The sequence below is a fragment of the Dromaius novaehollandiae genome, chromosome 6 (genome assembly GCF_036370855.1).
Source record: "Dromaius novaehollandiae isolate bDroNov1 chromosome 6, bDroNov1.hap1, whole genome shotgun sequence".
NCBI lineage: Eukaryota > Metazoa > Chordata > Aves > Casuariiformes > Dromaiidae > Dromaius > Dromaius novaehollandiae.
Window position 1 is genome coordinate 47,038,774 of NC_088103.1, and position 18,339 is coordinate 47,057,112.

The 18,339-nt window shown below is 36.8% G+C and overlaps 1 protein-coding gene across 8 annotated transcripts in view; it reads left to right on the plus strand.

Annotated features, from left to right (window-relative positions):
- Positions 1-17,508, plus strand: part of MKI67 (marker of proliferation Ki-67) — a 24,894-nt gene extending 7,386 nt beyond the window's left edge. For 7 of the 8 annotated variants that reach the window (XM_064514376.1, XM_026115838.2, XM_026115836.2 and 4 more), the window contains exons 7-16: positions 285-1,814; positions 2,148-2,386; positions 3,174-3,594; positions 5,859-5,974; positions 6,747-6,918; positions 7,014-7,148; positions 9,451-10,538; positions 11,647-11,722; positions 12,259-15,348; positions 16,829-17,508. In XM_064514376.1, coding sequence (XP_064370446.1) covers positions 285-1,814; positions 2,148-2,386; positions 3,174-3,594; positions 5,859-5,974; positions 6,747-6,918; positions 7,014-7,148; positions 9,451-10,538; positions 11,647-11,722; positions 12,259-15,348; positions 16,829-16,986 — 7,025 coding nt within the window. In that variant the 3' untranslated portion in view covers positions 16,987-17,508. The remainder of the gene's footprint in view (positions 1-284; positions 1,815-2,147; positions 2,387-3,173; positions 3,595-5,858; positions 5,975-6,746; positions 6,919-7,013; positions 7,149-9,450; positions 10,539-11,646; positions 11,723-12,258; positions 15,349-16,828) is intronic. The other variant, XM_064514377.1, reaches the window with a different exon arrangement.
- The last annotated feature ends 831 nt before the right edge of the window (positions 17,509-18,339 follow it).

Below are 18,339 nucleotides of genomic sequence, written 5' to 3' on the forward strand. Positions count from 1 at the left end.
ATTTTAAAGATAAACAGCAGGGAATATCGAGTGCTTTACCTAAATATGGGACAAATTGAAGAAAAGAACTTAGTTTTTATGATAAACATTTCAATACTGATGCACTTATTACAAAATTATTATTGCAAGCAGGTTTTTTTTGTTTGTTTGTTTGTTTTTTACACTACTTTCTTGGGAGATGAAGGGAACGACTTTTCACCTGTTTTTAAGGAACTTGTAGTTTTGCATTTTTAAGCAACTATGCATCTGTATTGTTTTTTTCTTTTGTTTTGCTTATTTTGTAGATAATATTGAGTGTGAAGAACAAAATACTGATGAAAATAAACAAAGTACAGAGGAAAGTATCTCCAAAGCTTTACCCGTCAAGCTACTAACACCCAAATCTTTATACAGAATCCATCGATCTAGTAAAAAGGAAAATGAAATGTCTCCTTTTAGTAAACTTTATGAAACACTGAAACATGAGATTGAAGTGAAAAAAACTCTGCAAGAAGGAAATGTATCTCAACAAGCCAGAGAAGAAGATGGCAAGAGTGTGTCACTAGAATCCAGTGGTCAGACTTCATCAGCAGGTTATGCTTATGGTCTTGGAAGCCTGACTAAAGAAACAGATGGAAGTGAAACTACTGAAGAGTATAAAGCGAAACAAGAAGTGATCAATTCAGAATTTAATGTGATCGCAGCTGCAGGAAGTGCAACCAAGAGCAGCTTTCCCAGAAGTCCCCAAACTTCTGCTTCAAATGAGACTTCAAATGAGATGTCAAGAGATATTGGTAAGAAAATTCATTTGCAGGATCACAAGGAACAAAATATATCAGGCATATCTGAAAGTATTGAAATTACGAGCAAACCAAATAAAGACAATGATGGAAATGCAGCATGTTCACCTAAGCCATGCTCTATAGAATGCTTGGGTTATGCAGATGAAACAAAAATATATTCCTCTGCAAAAAAAATAGAACGACCAGCACAAACAACTGCTGTAACAAATGTAGCTAGCAGAACTAGTGTTTCTCAAATAGATGAATGTGTTTTGTCTACACCAAGGTCCAAGAGAAAGAGTCTTTGGTCTCGTTCCATGTTCTCTGCCAAAGAAACTGGTGGAATGTGTTGTGTGAATACTGATATTCCAACAACGCAACACGATGTATTGTCGGAACGTAAGACTTTTTCAGAAGTTTCAGCTGAACCTCGAAAGGAAGATATAGTGTGCAGAAATGATAGCCTCAAACAACTGCCTTTGGCAGAAAATACATGTTTAAAACAAAGGCGCAATAGTAAACAATGTACACCAGGAAAATCCGTAAAAGAAGAAGTGCTGAAAGAAGTTTGTGATCAGACAAACTTTGTTAACTCAAAAGAGAGAGATTCTGAAACTTCTGCCTCTTTGTCTAATTCAGAGAGTCCCAGAAGAAACATCAGGCGGAGTAAAGAACTATTAAACAAAAGTGTGTATTCAGAGGCACGGCGTTCAGAAGAATTAACACCAGAAGTTGCATCTCCTGCTAGTCAAAAATCTAGCCCTGGAAGAAAAAGGGGTAGACCAAGGAGCTCTGGACTGCTAACTAAAAAAGCACTAGAGCCAGATGCAGTTCAAGATCATCATGATAAGTCTGTAGATAGAAAAGACAGTGGAACTAAAGAGGAGCTGGCCACAAATGCTGATCAACAGAAACTAGATTTGGAAGATGCCAGTGTTCTCAGGCCTCGTAAATTGTCATCAAAAAGGTCTGGAAGTGCTGCCATACTGAAAGAAGATGAGGTTGTCTCAGAAATGAGTATTTCTAGCCTGTTGGCTGAAGAAGAGGAATCAGGTAAATACTTTTAATCTCATTTGAGACATTCTCCTACACTTCTTTTTTTTAGCAAGAATTTTTTCTACTTGCATAAAATTTAGAACTAATTGCTGACACATCAATTCTAAATTATTTATCATGTAATTATATTTTACCATGAACATACACAATTTGATCTATAAAAGTTTATGCAATTGAATCTGTTTCTCTTTAAAATGAATCATCTTCTGATAGGTTTCCAACTTTAAAACACGCAGGTAGTCCACTGTTTTCAGTGCTGGTTAAAATGCTGACTTCCTGGATTCTCAGACATATAGAAATGTTTTCAATTCCTGTTTTTATTTTTTTTAGGTAAAGCAAGAAGAATATCTCAGAAGGGGAAAAGCGGTGATTCGTTACTTCCACCTTTAGGAAAAAGAAAGAGGGTGTCTTTTGGTGGTCATCTAAGCCCAGAACTTTTTGATAAAAGTTTACCTCCCAATTCGCCCCTTAAAAGAGGTGCCATTCCTGCAAGACTGAGCTTACCATTTGGAAACTCGCCACGTGCTGTTCTGAAGAAGGCTCAGGGACTGAAGCGTTTTTCAGTCCAGGTAAACCTTAAAAGTTCAGACTAAAAGAGTTGCCAAAAGAAATAACATGAGCGAAATTTGTAAGTTCCAAGACTTATAAAAATGAATTCAAAGTGAATTGTAAACCTTGTTAGGTCTATCTTTAGAGAAGCGGACATTTTAATTGCAAATTAAAGTTGTGGTTGAAAATAGCAATTCTTAATCATTTTTTTTGGGGGGGGGTAAGGAAAAGCTCAGCTTACCCTTTATATCTAACTGTCTGGGAGATGGGTTTTTATTTAACTCACATGCTTTTACTCATTCTCATGAATATGTCTAAATATATTTCTGTGTGTTTGCGTATAACAGCAGTATCTACATGCTCTAGTTTACCATGAAAATCAAAAAACAGACAGTATAGAATGGGAGTTTTTTGGCAGACTGCTATTGCGTGGCTTGGCTAAAAGTTGGGAATATTTGCCTACTGATTTAAACTAGTTAAAATGTGTGTCCTGTACATGATGTGAATACAACTGTTTTTGAATAAAGTAGAATAATTCAGTTAATTAACTAAACTGAATTTGCATGTATCTTTTGAGACTATTTTGAAATTTAAAATGTGCTTTGTTTGTTTTCTTTTTAGAGAATAAGATTTATTTTTTTTAATAATCTGATGACCTTTTATACTACTGCATTTACCTTGCAAAGATTTAGATGAGCATTTGTAGTTCTGCTTTGTGCAATAACATTTTTATTTGTGTGTGTGTGTGTATATATATATATATGTATGTATATAAAATTTATATATACAATTTCTTTTTCTTACTAGGAACTTCCTGAACATTTGCCAAAAGAAAAAGTGTCACCAAAAAATTTGCTGACCCGGAGGTTCCCAGCTGCCTCATCCCCTGTTTCTGGAAAAGCAACGCCTAAATTTACCTTAAGCTCTCCGGCACCTTACACTAAGGGCCGTTTCTCTGTTTCTTATGTCACGACGCCATCACCAGTTGCAGAGGAGCAGGATGCTGTTGCAAAAGATGCCAATACCCAGGAGAAAAATGGTGCTCAAGTAAAAACACCCAATTCTTCTCACGTTAATGAAGATGATAAAACTTTAACAGCTACAACTAACAAATTAACAAGAAGTGCACAGCTTACTTTGAAGAACACTCCCATGAAGAGGAGAAGTGGGGCTGTAGCAGTTATTAATGCAAAAAGAAGAAGTGGTGCCTCCAGTGCCAATTTGCTAGGTTTGTTTAAACATTTAATTTTTAATATGAATTTTAATGCTTTAAGAAACAATACCAAAACTGATGTAGGCCTATAAATTCATTTTACAAAGACTACCAGATATGAATGTTATATCTCATGTCAGCTTTTGGCCTTCTTGAAAACAGCTGGGAATTGCAAAGTTTTACATTCTCTGATCTTATAAAGCATATATAGAGGAGTATTTAGAACACAAATCCTAATACTCAGAAGCTGAGAAATGCTAGAATTAAGGTTCTCTTTGCAAGGTTATTTACAGTAATGAATTCCTTCATGAGAAAGCATTTTGATGATGGTTGTATGATCAATTATTATTTTTTCATCCAAAGTGCACAAAAGTAGATAGTCACATTATAAAGTCATAAATAAAGATGTCTTTTATTCTCTATACATTGCTCAGACTTCAAATACAGTTACAGAACATAAGGTATGCTATGTGAATATGAAGCTATTGCATTTCATCCCATTAGCATTGTATTGAGCCTGTTTGACTCAAATAGGTCAAATAATATTGAACTAGATCAAATTGTACCAGTTACATCAATTTTGATGTTAAAATGTTTATTTTTATAGCAATCTGATTTTTGTCTAGCTTCAGCTTAGTTTCTTTATGCCATTTTCCATATGTAGTTCCCAAGCTTTGTGCGTAGACTGGACTGCGCTTGTGCAAACTGTTGACAATGTTACCTGGCAGTTTTGATTATAAATAAGATGATATCTGGGTGTGTTGAGTGACAGATATTTTGAATATTGATATTGGTCAAAATAGTTTTGGAGCCAGGAAGGACTGTGGTTCTTGAAATGCTTCTGTGTGAAGATACTTACAGACAAGTTATCTTTCAGTCATTTGTTTTCATAAATCAAATTAAACTGACTCTTTAAAAGTCAAACTTAAAGCTTATCACCACCTTTTCCCAGTAGTTTTTGCTATTCTTTATCTCCGTTTTCATAGTAGGCTTTTAACATTTTGGTCATCTTACTCTGTGCGGTTTCTCACTGATGGCCTCGTTAATATTATATGGCAAGATAAAATCACAGGCCTTCACAATACCTCCAGGTTAATACAGTTGAAGGTTGTGTTAACTTTTTAACAAAATAAGTTTTTTGGTTTTTTTTTTTTTCAGTTGCTTTATTCCATTCATTATAATAGCAGAGTACTTCACAAATATTAATTTCATACCTTTACTCACCACCTTTCTGTACTGTGAAAGTACGGAGTGGTTCTTAACGTCTATGCTTTAGTTTCCTCTCTAAAATGGAAATAACACCACAGTTGCTAAATATTTTGATTTTTGAATGTCTATGTTGTATACAAAACACAACTCTGTGTTCCCAATGCCTATTCAGATAATTTCCTGGGTACTTGGCAATTTTCTTCATAATCTGAGCACTGTAAGAATGACAACTTTTGGAGCAAGTCTTCAAAAATAAATTTTCAATCTGCACAGTGACTCCGACAAGAGAATAATAAAATCCAATTCTTCAGGGATATCATTCACTTTTCCTTCTTTAACTACAAAAATAATTATTTGCTTTATGTGATCCCTTCCTCCTTATAGCCCATTTCTGCAGTAAGCAAGGTGGATGTCCTACCAACTTACAGCTTCATTTATTACACAGCTGTAATTAATTCCCTGATTGCTATGCAATGTACAGAATGATGTTGTGATAAAGGTAACCTTGCTCTGGGAATTGTCAGAAGAGGAGATTATGTGGAGAAGGTGATATAAGAGTTTTGGAAAGTCTGTGAAGATCTAAATGCTGTAAGCAATATAAATATGAATACGAAGTTCCTTGGAAAGCTGATGAAAGAAAAGCTAGATATGAGTCACTTGAAAGCCATTTCTCTAATGTTAAATCTCACAGCCCACCAAGGAAAAGTTCAGGTATAATAGTGAATGAGATGGAAGGGCTCATGACAAATTTCTTTTGGGGAAAATACTTCCTTAACAAAAAGATTAAGGATGAAATTGGGTCAGTGCTCTGTTCTATGATCTGTAAAGTATTTGGTGCTATATAAGGGCTTTTTTGGTTCTGGAAACAGTTGTAATGGATGTTGGAACACTTTTAAACTTTGATATTAGGCCTTCCAACTGAAAGTGTTTTCACACAGCACGTGGTATAGGTTTTGCCAGATAATATACTGAGTCACACTCTGCAGAAATCCTTTGGAAGCATAAAGAAATAATCATGAACTCTGACTTACACAGCTGAAAATTAAGCTTATTTCTGTTCTGCTTTCTAGTTGCAAAATCTTGGGCAGAAGTGGTAAAGTTAGGTGTTGCAAGACCACAAGCAAAAGCCATTAAGAAGTCTGTCCTAAAAGGAAGATCAGCAAAGAAGATAACACGATCACCAAAGGTATTTTGTTTTTTAACTTAAGTACAAAACAGCATTTTTTTAGATGGAAGCTTATGAGTTTTTAACCTGATGTAAACTGAGTATTAATGTTTTTGTCCCAGTGTGTAAGAAACTTGAGATCTGTAGGAAGAGGTCAGGAGCGACAGCTATTTACTTTTTGGTGCAAGTGCAGTAGGTGCCATCTGTAGTAAAGGATTAGATATGTGGGTGGGTGGCTACTCTGTTACATGGTTATAGAGTATGTTAGATAACCAGCTTCACTAGTGTGATTCAAAGTGAATTTCTGGTAATCTCTTAATTCGAGTCATCTTACAAGGCTACCACTAGGTAAAAGTGAATGTGTGGGGTAGTTTGAATATGTATTTGTCCCTTCTCTACAGTCCAAACTGGACTGCAGTTTGAGAGGGCAGGGCATGCATTTCAATTTAAACACTCTGAAAGTTGATACGGCACAAGAGAATAAGGCTGAAGCACTCTAGGGATATCCCTTGGCTCCCTAAGGCTAAGAAAACTTGTGGTCTCAGGTACTCATCAAGCACGGTCACTCAAGTTTTGAATGGGTATATAAGCTGCATTTCTGTAAGTGCTCACTCCTTAAAGTAGCTGCGAGTTAACCACTTCTGTCTGCAAAACAGTCTGCATTAGCTAGACAAGACCAACTAAGTTTGTGGAAGACTTGAGTGATTACAGTTACATTTTTTTTTAAATACATCTTTTTTTTTAATTTATCAATTTTTTTTTTCTTTTTTTTTTTTTTTTTTCTTCTCTGCAGACTCCAGAAAGAAAAGTAAAAGGTCATTTTAGTACAGGTCATGCAGAGTCTCCTGCTACCATAGTTGTAGGCAGAGCTTATACCACAACAGTCAGAATGGCTGGACAGGTCCCTAAAGTGGTAAAAAATCCTATCTTGAAACAAAACATGGATATGGATGAAAGTTTCACAGGTAGGTTGTGTGCTTTTAAAATGTACTACTGGCTCCACCAACTTTGTAGTTCTTTTGTCAAAGCATACGCTTACTTCTCTGAATGCAATTCGTAGGAATCACTGAGATGTTTCAGACTCCGGAAGATAAAAGTGGAAAAAGACTACCTTTGTCTGCTGTTCAGAAGACTGCTTTTACACCAGCATGTACTCCAGTGGAAGTTTCAGAGTTGCACACACCTGAAGAATCTGGTATGTTTGTTATTTGGAAAGAGAGCAAACGGTTAGGTATATTTAGGGGTAGCAATGTAGTGACAGGTCTACTGCTTGAGCCTAGGCGGACTTGATATATAGTGATGATGCATCTGGCAACCCATGAAGTGAATTGCCTTATCATGTATTAAAAGACATTTTTGTAGTTCTAGTTAATTTTTGAATAGGTGTTATTTTCTGATTCATTCTATTCTGTATGAACTTATCAAAATGCTGAAGCATGTATTGTTATTTTAGGCAAGTTTAAAGCATGGCAGATCTTGTGTTGAAGTATGGAAGTTCTTTAATCGGTTGTCTGTAGATGCATCTAAATCCGGCAATAAAGTTTCATGGTGGGAAGAAGGTGTTGTGTAATTTTGCAGAAAGAGTCTACTAGAAAAAAAAGGTATCAGGTTAGGAAGATTTGTGTTAAGGTGGTACTTCACTTGTCTTGCATCTTTTTGCTTGTGACCTTTGAGGCTAGTCATCGTGTTCCTGCAGAACTCAGACCTCTTTAAATTTAATTTTTGTTTTCTTCAGAACTTAGCAAAACTGACTGTATAGTGAAACACCAAGGGGAAAAAGTCAAAAATAGATCCTCCAGTTTTATTAAAAAAAAAAAAAAAAAGTGAAATACTTTTTGGTTTATTTCAGATTTTGTGGAAGTCTTTTGTATAACAAACCTTGTTACAACTTCAGAAGGGAGTCCAGTATATTTACCTTGAAAATAAATATTAGCAAAGTGATTTTCATCTACCTGAAGATGATGTCTGTTATCAGCTGTTACCTCCTTATATTCAGTGTTTTCCCTTAACTGGCAGGCAAGCCCTTAGTCTTAGGTGCTCTATGTGTTGATCCTTTCGCATGTCATAAATACTCTTTAGTTTTAGAATTTAGGAGTATGGAGCCAGAGCCTTTTCAGCAGAGCCAGCCAGTCAGTCCCCAGCCTGGATTGTTGCAAGGGCTCTTCCTTCATCGGTGCTATGCTATGCAACTTGCCCTTGTTGAATTTCGTCAGGGTCCTGTTGGCCCTTTCCTCCGACCAGCAGTACTCTACTTGTTACTGGCCTGCAGGCAGAGACCCATTCACCATGACCCTCTGAGCCTGATCATGCATCCAGTTTTTTATCCATCTAGGTGTTAATCCATCCAGGCTGCAATGTCCTAACCTGGACACCAGAACATTGTGTGAGACAATGTTGAAAACTTTGCTAAAGTCGGGGCAAGTAATGTCCGCTGCTCTTCCCCCGTCCACAAATCCAGTCATTTTATCATAGCAGGAGATTAGGTTTGTCAGGTGTGATTTTCCTCTGATAAATCTGCGCTGACTGTTTCTGGTTGCCCCCTTCTCCTTCCTCTGCCCAGAAAAGTGTTTCAAAAGGACCTGCTCCGTTATTTTACCGGGGGTGGAAGTGAGGCTAACCTGTCAATAGTCAAGGCTTAGGTCTGGGTATACTACTCAAGAGATTGTGCTTCTGCCATTTTAAACTTAACATCCTGTAAAACCTTTTGAATGTTGTTCTGACCAGGCTTTTCTCCATAACCTTTCCTTTGCCTCAGTTCCTTTTACCACTGGGAAGAATGATGGGGAAGTATTTTGTCAACAAAGAGGAAGACTGGTGGCCACTTCTGTTGAGCATAAGTGTGGTTATGCTTGTTCTGATGCTTATGTTAATGATATTTGGAAGTAGTAAGAGAAAATAAATAGCTGGTACTAAATAGCCAGAGAAATTCACTTTCAGTCCAAGTCGAACAGTCCAAGCTTTCCCAGAGTCAGTGCTTCTACAGTGACCAAAACGAATACTTGCAACAAGTGCCTTTCCAAACACTAGCTCGTGCAAACTGAGCGCAGGTGATGCAAGTGGTAGAAAAATCTCACTTCATTTTTCTTTCTCCCATACCTTCCAAACTGTCAGAAAGGTCAAGACTGTATATATTCTTTAACGTAAAAATTTGATGTCCGATATTGGTACAATACACCAAAGAAACTTGCAGTAAAAAAAGTGCATCGCTAGAAATTTTAGGGACAATATAAATTATTAATTTGTGTATCTGATTAAGCAAGAAAAAAATTGTCACACTTTATATAATCAATTTTTTAAATGTATGCTGTGCCATGCAGGAGCTAATTACCTTATGGTTAATTACCAAATCAATTGTTGAAGCACATTTTTGGATTTTAGTTTGTATAAAGCTCAGGCTGTTTGAATCTGTTCTTTACTTAGTTATACAACAATTAGAATGTTTGGATTTTTTGTTTAATTTTTTTTGCAAATTACATAAGCCTGTTTTTTTATTACAGGAGAGATGATAGTGTCACCCTTAAATAGTTCAGATGCTTCAGAACAGAAACAATATAGTCAAGACATCTGTCATTTTCTGAGAGACGAAGAGTGTCTGAAGTCTATGGTTGATGCAATTTCCACAAATACTCCTGAAAAAAAAGAAGCTATGCTGGAAGAAAATGTTGGCCTGGACAGTTTGCTAATAAATCCGGAAAAACGTACATCTCGGGTGAAATTAGGAATTAAAAGCAGGACTCCAAAACAGAAGCTGGAGCCAGTGGAGGCCCTCTCAGGCATCAAGCAGCTCATGAGAACACCAAAGCAGAAACCAGAGCCAGTGGAGGCCCTCTCAGGCATCAAGCAGCTTCTCAGGACCCCAAAGAAGAAGCCGGAGCCAGTGGAGGCCCTCTCAGGTGTCAAGCAGCTCATGAGGACCCCAAAGCAGAAACCGGAGCCAGTGGAGGCCCTCTCAGGCATCAAGCAGCTCATGAGAACACCAAAGCAGAAGCCGGAGCCAGTGGAGGCCCTCTCAGGTGTCAAGCAGCTCATGAGGACCCCAAAGCAGAAGCCGGAGCCAGTGGAGGCCCTCTCAGGCGTCAAGCAGCTTCTCAGGACGCCAAAGCAGAAACCAGAGCCAGTGGAGGCCCTCTCAGGTGTCAAGCAGCTCATGAGGACTCCAAAGCAGAAGCTGGAGCCAGTGGAGGCCCTTTCAGGCATCAAGGAGCTCATGAGGACCCCAGAGCAGAAGCTGGAGCCTATTACAAATGAAACTGCCATTAAAAGATTGCTGAAGACTCCAGTGGAAGCAGTTAAAGATATGGCGGGTGTTAAATTAATTAAGAAAACTCCGAAACTGAAATATCAACCAGTAGAAGATATGATTGGGGTTAGCCGTATTTTCAAGACACCAAAGGAAAAAGTTGAACCAGTAGAAGATATGTTTGGAATTAGTAGATTAGTGAGGACTCCAAGAGAGAAATATCATCCAGTTGAAGATTTTGTGGGTCTGGAAAAGCTTATGGCAGAACCCAGGCAAAAATGTTCAGATTTTGAAGTGGAATATGTTGGAGTTAAGGAGATGTTTGATATACCAGAGGAAATCAAGGTAAAATACTTTCTTTAGTTTTTGGAAGCAACTTACTCAGAGCCTGTGGTTGAAACTAGTCACCTAATATGACATCTTGTATGTCATAGCACATCATTTCATTTAAATATCTCATTTCTCCAGCCACTGGAGAAAAACTACCTCGTAGAAAAGTATGTGATGTTGCTTTGAAAACTTTCTAAAATGGCAATCTTATCTTTTCCTTGGTAGATTTTGAGAGGGGTATGCCCCCTGCTAAAAGACATAGCGTATTACAAATTTGAGTATGAGTGCTTCTTTTTCCAGCTATTTGTTTCCATTGTGTTTAAAGCATCCTTTACATTGCTTACAAACTATAATCAACTTCTTTCTTGCTGTCCTTTTCATAAGCCATGCACATACTTGGATTTCTGTGTTTTGTGCAACCCCTTCACAGCTTCTATATGAACTTTGAAGCTTTTTTCTGCTTTAAACTTCCAAGACTGTTGAGCTTTTGCCAAATATTATGTTGTTTCGTGGTCAGTTGATTGCTCACTGTGCCCTTAAGTTCATTCATTCCTTCCTGAATGGTCACCTGTTAGAGACAGCTATCTCTGCATACATTTGCATGTATTAGAATGTATTTTCTTTGAATGAACCCTATCTAAACAGTAACTGAGGTTGCTCTGGATGGCCATCCTGACCTTATTATTCACAGCTTTATCACTCTTGTCATTTGTGAATTTTATTAGCATTGATTTTTATGTTCATTTCCAGATCCATAAATAAAATGTTGAGTATCACTGGGCCTAGTGCTGATCTCTGTAGAACTACAATAAAACACTCTAAAATGCTCAAATTATTCAGTGATAATACCCAAAATTGCCTTTGGGATCTCATTTGGGCACTTTTAAGCCAATTTACTGAATGTTTTTTTTAACTCTATACGGTATTGTCTTTCATTGTAAAAATTGCTTCACTAGATCAAATGACTACTATGAAGTTCAATGTATGTGTGCTAATACTAAATACATTACAGTTATCAAACTAAGGACATTGCATTTTTTGAGAAAAGTATTTGACATGATGTTTTTCAACTATTATTTTCCTAATTTTGTATGGATTTATTGATTATTGTTTATTCCTTTAGGCCAGATCAATAAATATTACGGATCTTGAGCAAGAAGATACTATACCTCCTTGTACTAATTCCAGTCATGAATATGGTAAGTATAAATGCTTTGATTTTAACTAGAGGAATAATGAACCTTATTATGATGTTTAAATGGGTGTTTTAAAATTCCAAAATATACAGAGTTCAAAAATAGCATGGAATTAGTATAGTAATCACTAATGAAAAACAGCTGCTGTGGAAGCTAGATTTCGTTGGTGTAGAAATAATGATGTAATAGTTTATTGGTGTAGTAATGGTAGCATCTCCATCTGTACTAATGTAAAAAACCTAATGTAAGCTCCGTACTTAAAATTATCTTTCTTTGCAAAGACTTTCAAGAACGTAGCTTGAAGCCATGAATGCTGCCTACCAAATAAATCAGACATCTTTGTGCAGTAACCTGTCCTTTCTTCTAGCAGTCAGTAAAAGTTACTTTTTTATTAGGAATATTAAATGTGATTTGATTTTTTTTCTTAATAGAATGGTCTTGCTCAAAACTCAGATATTTTGGTCAGGCATAGAAATTTATAACTTTTGTTTATGCTCTTTTGTATGTAAACACTTCTAATGGGGGGAAAAATGCTTTAGAAGACAAAGGAAATGTTTCAGAAGGTGAAGATTCTCAACAGACAATATCACCCAGCAAAGACCAGTCTACCAAGAGGCAAACAAGGGGCAGATCAAGGAAGACAGCGCATCCTATGTCAGTAAAACAGCGTGAAAAGAATCTAGAGGAAGATGTAAATTTAAAAGAATTGCAAGCTCTGGAAAAAAAGAGCACTCGAGAGGGGCGTGGAGTGGTTAGTCCTTCAACTTCGGTAGCTAAAAATCTGGGAAGAGAAAAGAGCACAAATCGTTACATGCAAGAAGAAATTGTTTCAAAGCACACTGATCATGAAAAAGCTGAAATTGTGTCATTTATGGAATTACGTGGAGCTGCTCAAAGACCAAGAAGAGGTAAAAAGAATGAACCAAAGGAGTTAAAACATCAAAGTGAGAGTCTTGAGTGTTGTGAAAAAGATCCTTCAGTGCCAGAAAAAGAACCTGCAAATATAAAACAGACTTTGCAGGAGTATATCATCAATGATATATTAATAACTGAATATGGTCAAAACGTAAAGACAGAAAGTATGTCTAGTAGCATTCAAAATGCAGATTGCCAACTTCTGCAAACAGAGTTCAAAATAACTGAAAACAAATCTAATGAACGTAGTATAGAAAACAATGAAGAAATGCTTCTGTCACCTAAAAAAACATCTAGAGGAGAGAAAAGAGTAGAAACCACAGAACCAGTAATTCCACCTAAAAGAGTAAAAAGAGGAAGAAATGACCAAGTCAGACAATCACCTTCAGAGGAGCTTCATGGGGCAGTGAAGAAGCTCCGTAAGGACCCTTCAACAAAGATGACACAAGGAGATGAACAGTCTTTTAACAAAGATATCATTGAGACTACCCCAACAGAAAAATCTGAAATCAGAAATAAACATGATATAAAGGTGGTAGAAAAAAGAGGAAAATTTTTAAGAAATGCTAGAAAGCATTTGACTGAAATAAAACCAGAAATTTGCAGGATGGCACCTGAAAATATGCAAAATGTTCAAGAAAGCAAGGAAACTTCAGCAGAAACTGTTATTGAAACACAATCACACATGAAAAATGAGAGGAAAGTATGTCAGGGAGATGAAGCTGAAAATGCACAGGGAAGTGCAACAGAGGCATCTCAAAGATTAAAGTTGGAGTCACCTTTTGGAGAGACGAACAAAGCACCCACTACTGTTCTGTACTTGGAAACAAACAGAAGCGCAATACAAGAAACAAGCAGAACTAGAAACAGGAGAGTCAAAAAGGACACTCTGGAGAAAAAGGCTGATGAATTTGTCAAAGATGTAAATAGCCTGAAAGTAACTGTGCCCAAACTTAAGTCAGAAACAGAATTGGAGGGATCTTCTGTCAGGAATTCTTCAGGCTCTCCCTGTGTCAAGGACATGAACGACGCAGCTGCAACAGCAATACCTGCTGCAGACAGTGACAGTGCTGCTCGTAGCTGTCAAAAGCAGACAAAAAATGAACAGGAAGTACTTAAACCTCAACAAATTGAAATCCTGCAAGAGAGCCAAACACAAAGAAATGAGACTACTTTTAGAAGAGGCAGAGGGAAAAAAGTTAATTTTGAACTTGAAGCTAATTCCAAAGCACTTAGAGGAAAGCATTTACCTGGAGATGATAAAGGAATAACGTATAAAGATGGTCAACATGGCACTTCAGAAAATGCTTCCTCACAAGTAAGGAGGAGCAGCAGAAGAAAGCAAGTTGACTCCATTCCACCAACAGCTTGTTCTACCTTTACTAAAAAACAAACATTAATTGAAGATCATAGTAAAGATGAGACTTTTGTAAAAGATCAAGATCCATCTTTGGAAGCTACTCTCTCCTCAACAGAAGAGAATCCACTGAGATGGGGCAAAAGAGGAGAGGTTGCTGTAGCATCACAAACCACTAGTTCTCTTTCTGTCAGAAAAAAATGTGGGTTGCCAGAAGGTGATGATAAAAAGATGACTGTGAAAGAAGATCAAAATACGGCTTTGGGAAATAAAACTTCCCAGGCAAAATCAAATGCAGCAGCAAGGGACAAAAGAAAAAAGATCGATCCAGCAGCAGAGGCAAAAAGTTCATCTTCTCTCCAGAGAAAATGTGGCTTGTCAGAAACCGATGATAAAGAGGAGAGCTCTAATCAAGAACAAAATACGCCTTTGGAAACCACGTCCCCTGCAAAAGAAAAACCATTAGGAAGGGGCAGAAGGAAAGGAGCTGCTTTGATGTCACATACAACTAATTACATTTCTCTTAGAGGAAGATGTGGTGTGCCAGCAGATAATGGCAGAGAAGAGACTCTTAAAGAAGATCAAAGTCTGCCTTTAGAAACTGTCGCTTCATCTGTAAAAGAAACTCAGCTGAAGAAAGGCAGAAGGAAAGAAGTTGCCATCTTGTTAGAAGCAACAAGTTCTACTTCTATTCAGGGAAAACAAACTGCATCAAAAAGAAGCAGTAGAAAGAATGCTTTTGGGGAAGCTGAAAATTTTGTTTTGGAAAACTCTGCTTCCCAAGAAAAAATGGGTCTTTCAAAAGGGAACTCAAGGCAAAAAGCAAATATCACTTCACTAGCTGTTAGTTCCACTTCACCGCAAGGTAAAATCGGTTTGCCAGATAGTGGTAAGAATGAAGCTCCTAAAGAAGAACAGAGCTTACCTTTGGAAATAGTGCCATCTGCCAATCTATCAAGAGCGAGCAGAAAGAAAACTGTTTCTTTCAAATCTGAAGAAGCTGGTTCCACTTTTCTCAGGGAAAAACGTGGTTTGCCCAAAGACATAGGTCAAAAGGATAATCTTGATGAAAATGCATCCCAGGAAAAAACACGGCTATTGAGGAATAAAAGAAAAAAGGTAGAAGTTGTATCAGAGGCAGCTACTTCTACTGCTCTCCATGATAATGGCAACTTGCCAGAAAATGGTAACACCTCAAAAACTCGAAATAAGTGTTTGAAATCCACCGATCCTGAAAAAAGTAATCCCTCTAGAAAAGGAAAAGAGGTTAACCTTATACAGCAGACAAGTTCCACTTCTCGCAGAAGAAAATGTCAGTTGTCAGAAGATGACTTAGCATCCAAAAAATTAAAATTGGGTAAGGCACAAATTTGCTTTCTATTTCCTAAGAATAACTAAGTTATGTATTGATATAAGAATAATGTGAACAAACTCTGTAATTTATATTACTACAGGCTACCATATTCTAGTGTAGATATAGCATAGATCTTTAATACAGCAAGACAGCTAAAGTAAATAGGGGTTGTTACTCTAGACAAGAGAATGTCTTAAGTGGAAAGTATAGATTTTGTGGGATGTGATGGTTGTGTTCATTCTCTGTTCGGTTATTCAAATGTCCTCATGCTTTTCCATACCACATTCTCAACCCATAACTTGTAGTTTTAAAGCAAATATGACAACTAACTTGTAGGAGAATGTGATCATGGCATAATATGATAATCACCTGTTTGTAGCACCAATTGATCATTCTTATTTTCTCCTAGATGCCATCTAAGCTCCTACTCTTATATCCCTGGCTTCTGGGGGACCTTTATGGCACAGGTTCCATGTGTCTCCTGTTCTTCCTCTTTTCTCTTTTACCTTCCCCAAGCCAATATAATTCTTGCCACTGGTGTCTAAAATATTCTCTGAAAATTTCAGCTGGATATGATGTTACTTAAAAGCTAATATGAAGTAATTAGAAATATGTTAGTAAATAAATATATGCACTGACTCTTTACAAGTACCTATTTAGGGATTTCTTGGCAAATTATGTTAAAAACCCTATTGTGATTTGATCATCCCTTCTGTTTCATTTCTCTTTGCTTCTTTCACTTTTCATTTGCACATGCCTTATCCTCCTATAACATGTACTTCTATTTTGGCTTGCTTCTATCTGAGTTTATGGACTTTTCTTATGTTTTCCTTCTTTATACATTTGCTAGTTTCTGCCTTCTGATCCTGCTATATGTACTTGCCAGAAGTACATATACATACATCTCTTCTGATGCTGTATATGTTCTTCACTACCTGCCTGGATGGCTTCTCCTCCAGGGAGGTCATCTTTTCTCCAGATGGGTTTTAATGGTGGTTTCCATGTATGGTTCTGGTGCTCATCTCTTGGGGTAGCCTCGGTTTCTTGTGCTGTCTAGATTCTTGCATAAGTGTCTGTTCTTTTCTTTGCAATTAAAACCTGACTTGTGAGCTCTGTTTGGACCATAAAACCATACTAAATATTCATTTTGTGCAGGATTTTACGTCAGTATTGGGTATGTTTTAGTTTTACATATCACTAAAAGGGATTTTAGCTAAAACAGTAGCTAATTGGTTTTGGTGCTCTCATTAATGTTAACCTACTTTCAGAAATAGCTGCAAGTCCTCGGGGAGCTATCTTAAAGGATATTGGATGTGCAGAAATGTGGGTTTTGTAACTGGTTTGTTGAGTTCCTAGATGTAATCTTTGGAATATAGTCATTAGGGACACTTCCTTTAAAAACAATGTAACTGAAAATTGTATGTTATATAAAATGTTTGATTTATGATACATACTTACAGTTAATGTTTTTGTCTACAAATAGAGAATGATGAAAATAGATCTCTACAGAAAGGAAAAAGAAACAAAACTAAAGAAGAACTTGACAAAGGGGATAGAGGAACCCAGCAGTCAGCTGGAGGAACGGACAGGAAAACAAGATCAAGCACAAGAACAAGTACAAGAACGAGACAATACTATTAACAGTTGCAGAACCAGTTTTTAAATCAATGCAGTAACTGAAACTTCGGTTTTTTAATGTGAATTGGTTTGCACTCAGATTTTAAACTCATATTTGTAAAGTGATCAAGGAATTTTGATATTAAAGAAATATATATTTTTAACAGATATAGCTTAAATATCTGTTTAAATCGATCTGCCTGTATGTATAGTGCTTTCTAAATAATGGGAAGCTTGTGCAAAACTGCAAACATAAAAATAAATCATTTTGTAACTGTATCTATCCCTTCTTTCTGTTGATCAGTGCAGCAGCTAGGAATTCTTATTACTTTACCAGCTTATTTGTAAGTTCTTTTCTGCTAAAATTTTCCTATGCTTAAGTCTTATTTTTCATTGATGTTCTGTAAATACTCTTTAAAAAAAAACCCTATAGGTGTATTAGCAGAACTATGTTGAAATTGTGATATTTTTTTAAAAAAAAAAATCTGAATTCATTGTACTGCAAAATTACAGTTTTGAAAGTCATTAAATTTGAAAACATTTTGAGACTTGACTTCTTATTTGCATATCTAGAAACAATTAAGAATGTATAATTATTACCGTTCTCTTGCAAGCGTATGTCAAAGATTCATTCTTCCAGGCCAAACTGCACAGTCAGGAAAGTGTACCGTAGGTCCTCTGGAATGCAGGCAGTTCTCTGCTAAACACCGCCATGCTTCGCAGCACTCCTATTTGCAAGTAGTCATTGGTAAGAGACACAGGAAAAGTGAGTACATGAAGTTCTGTTGTTGCACCTTTTCGGAGAGTTGCAGTTGGTGGCAGAGTTCCTAGTGTGCTTTGGAGACCATTTTTCAGAGACCAATGTCTGCGTTCTCTGGTAGCATCAAGGTGTGTTTGTCTTTAAGGCTGGGGGCTTCTGGTACTGTATTAAATAAAGGAAGGAATAAAATCGGGCTCAGGCATCTAAATTTTGTGCAATTTCAGATCAAAGTTAAGAACCTGTATTTCTATATAATCTAGGAAGAAGTACAGGTATTTTTACGGAAAGGTATTCGGATGCTCTGTTCCAGGACATTCTCGTTAGCTATTCCTTTGGGGGACAATAAAGGTCCTTTCTTTGAATGTGTCCTCACTTGTGAAATCTTTTATTTTTCTTTCTTCAAAATCCAAGGTAGCCAAATTGAGATCAAGAAACAAATTAAGGAATGTATTGGATGCAGTTCAGATATTTAGAGCTCCCATGTGATACAATTTTTTTTTTTAATTTTGGGTAAAATGTGATAGGTAAAATATGCTGTGTTTCAATGTTTGAGGCACTCCCCATCTTAGTTCACTTAGTTTTCTATATTTGTACTACAGTGTGTAGACAGCCATATT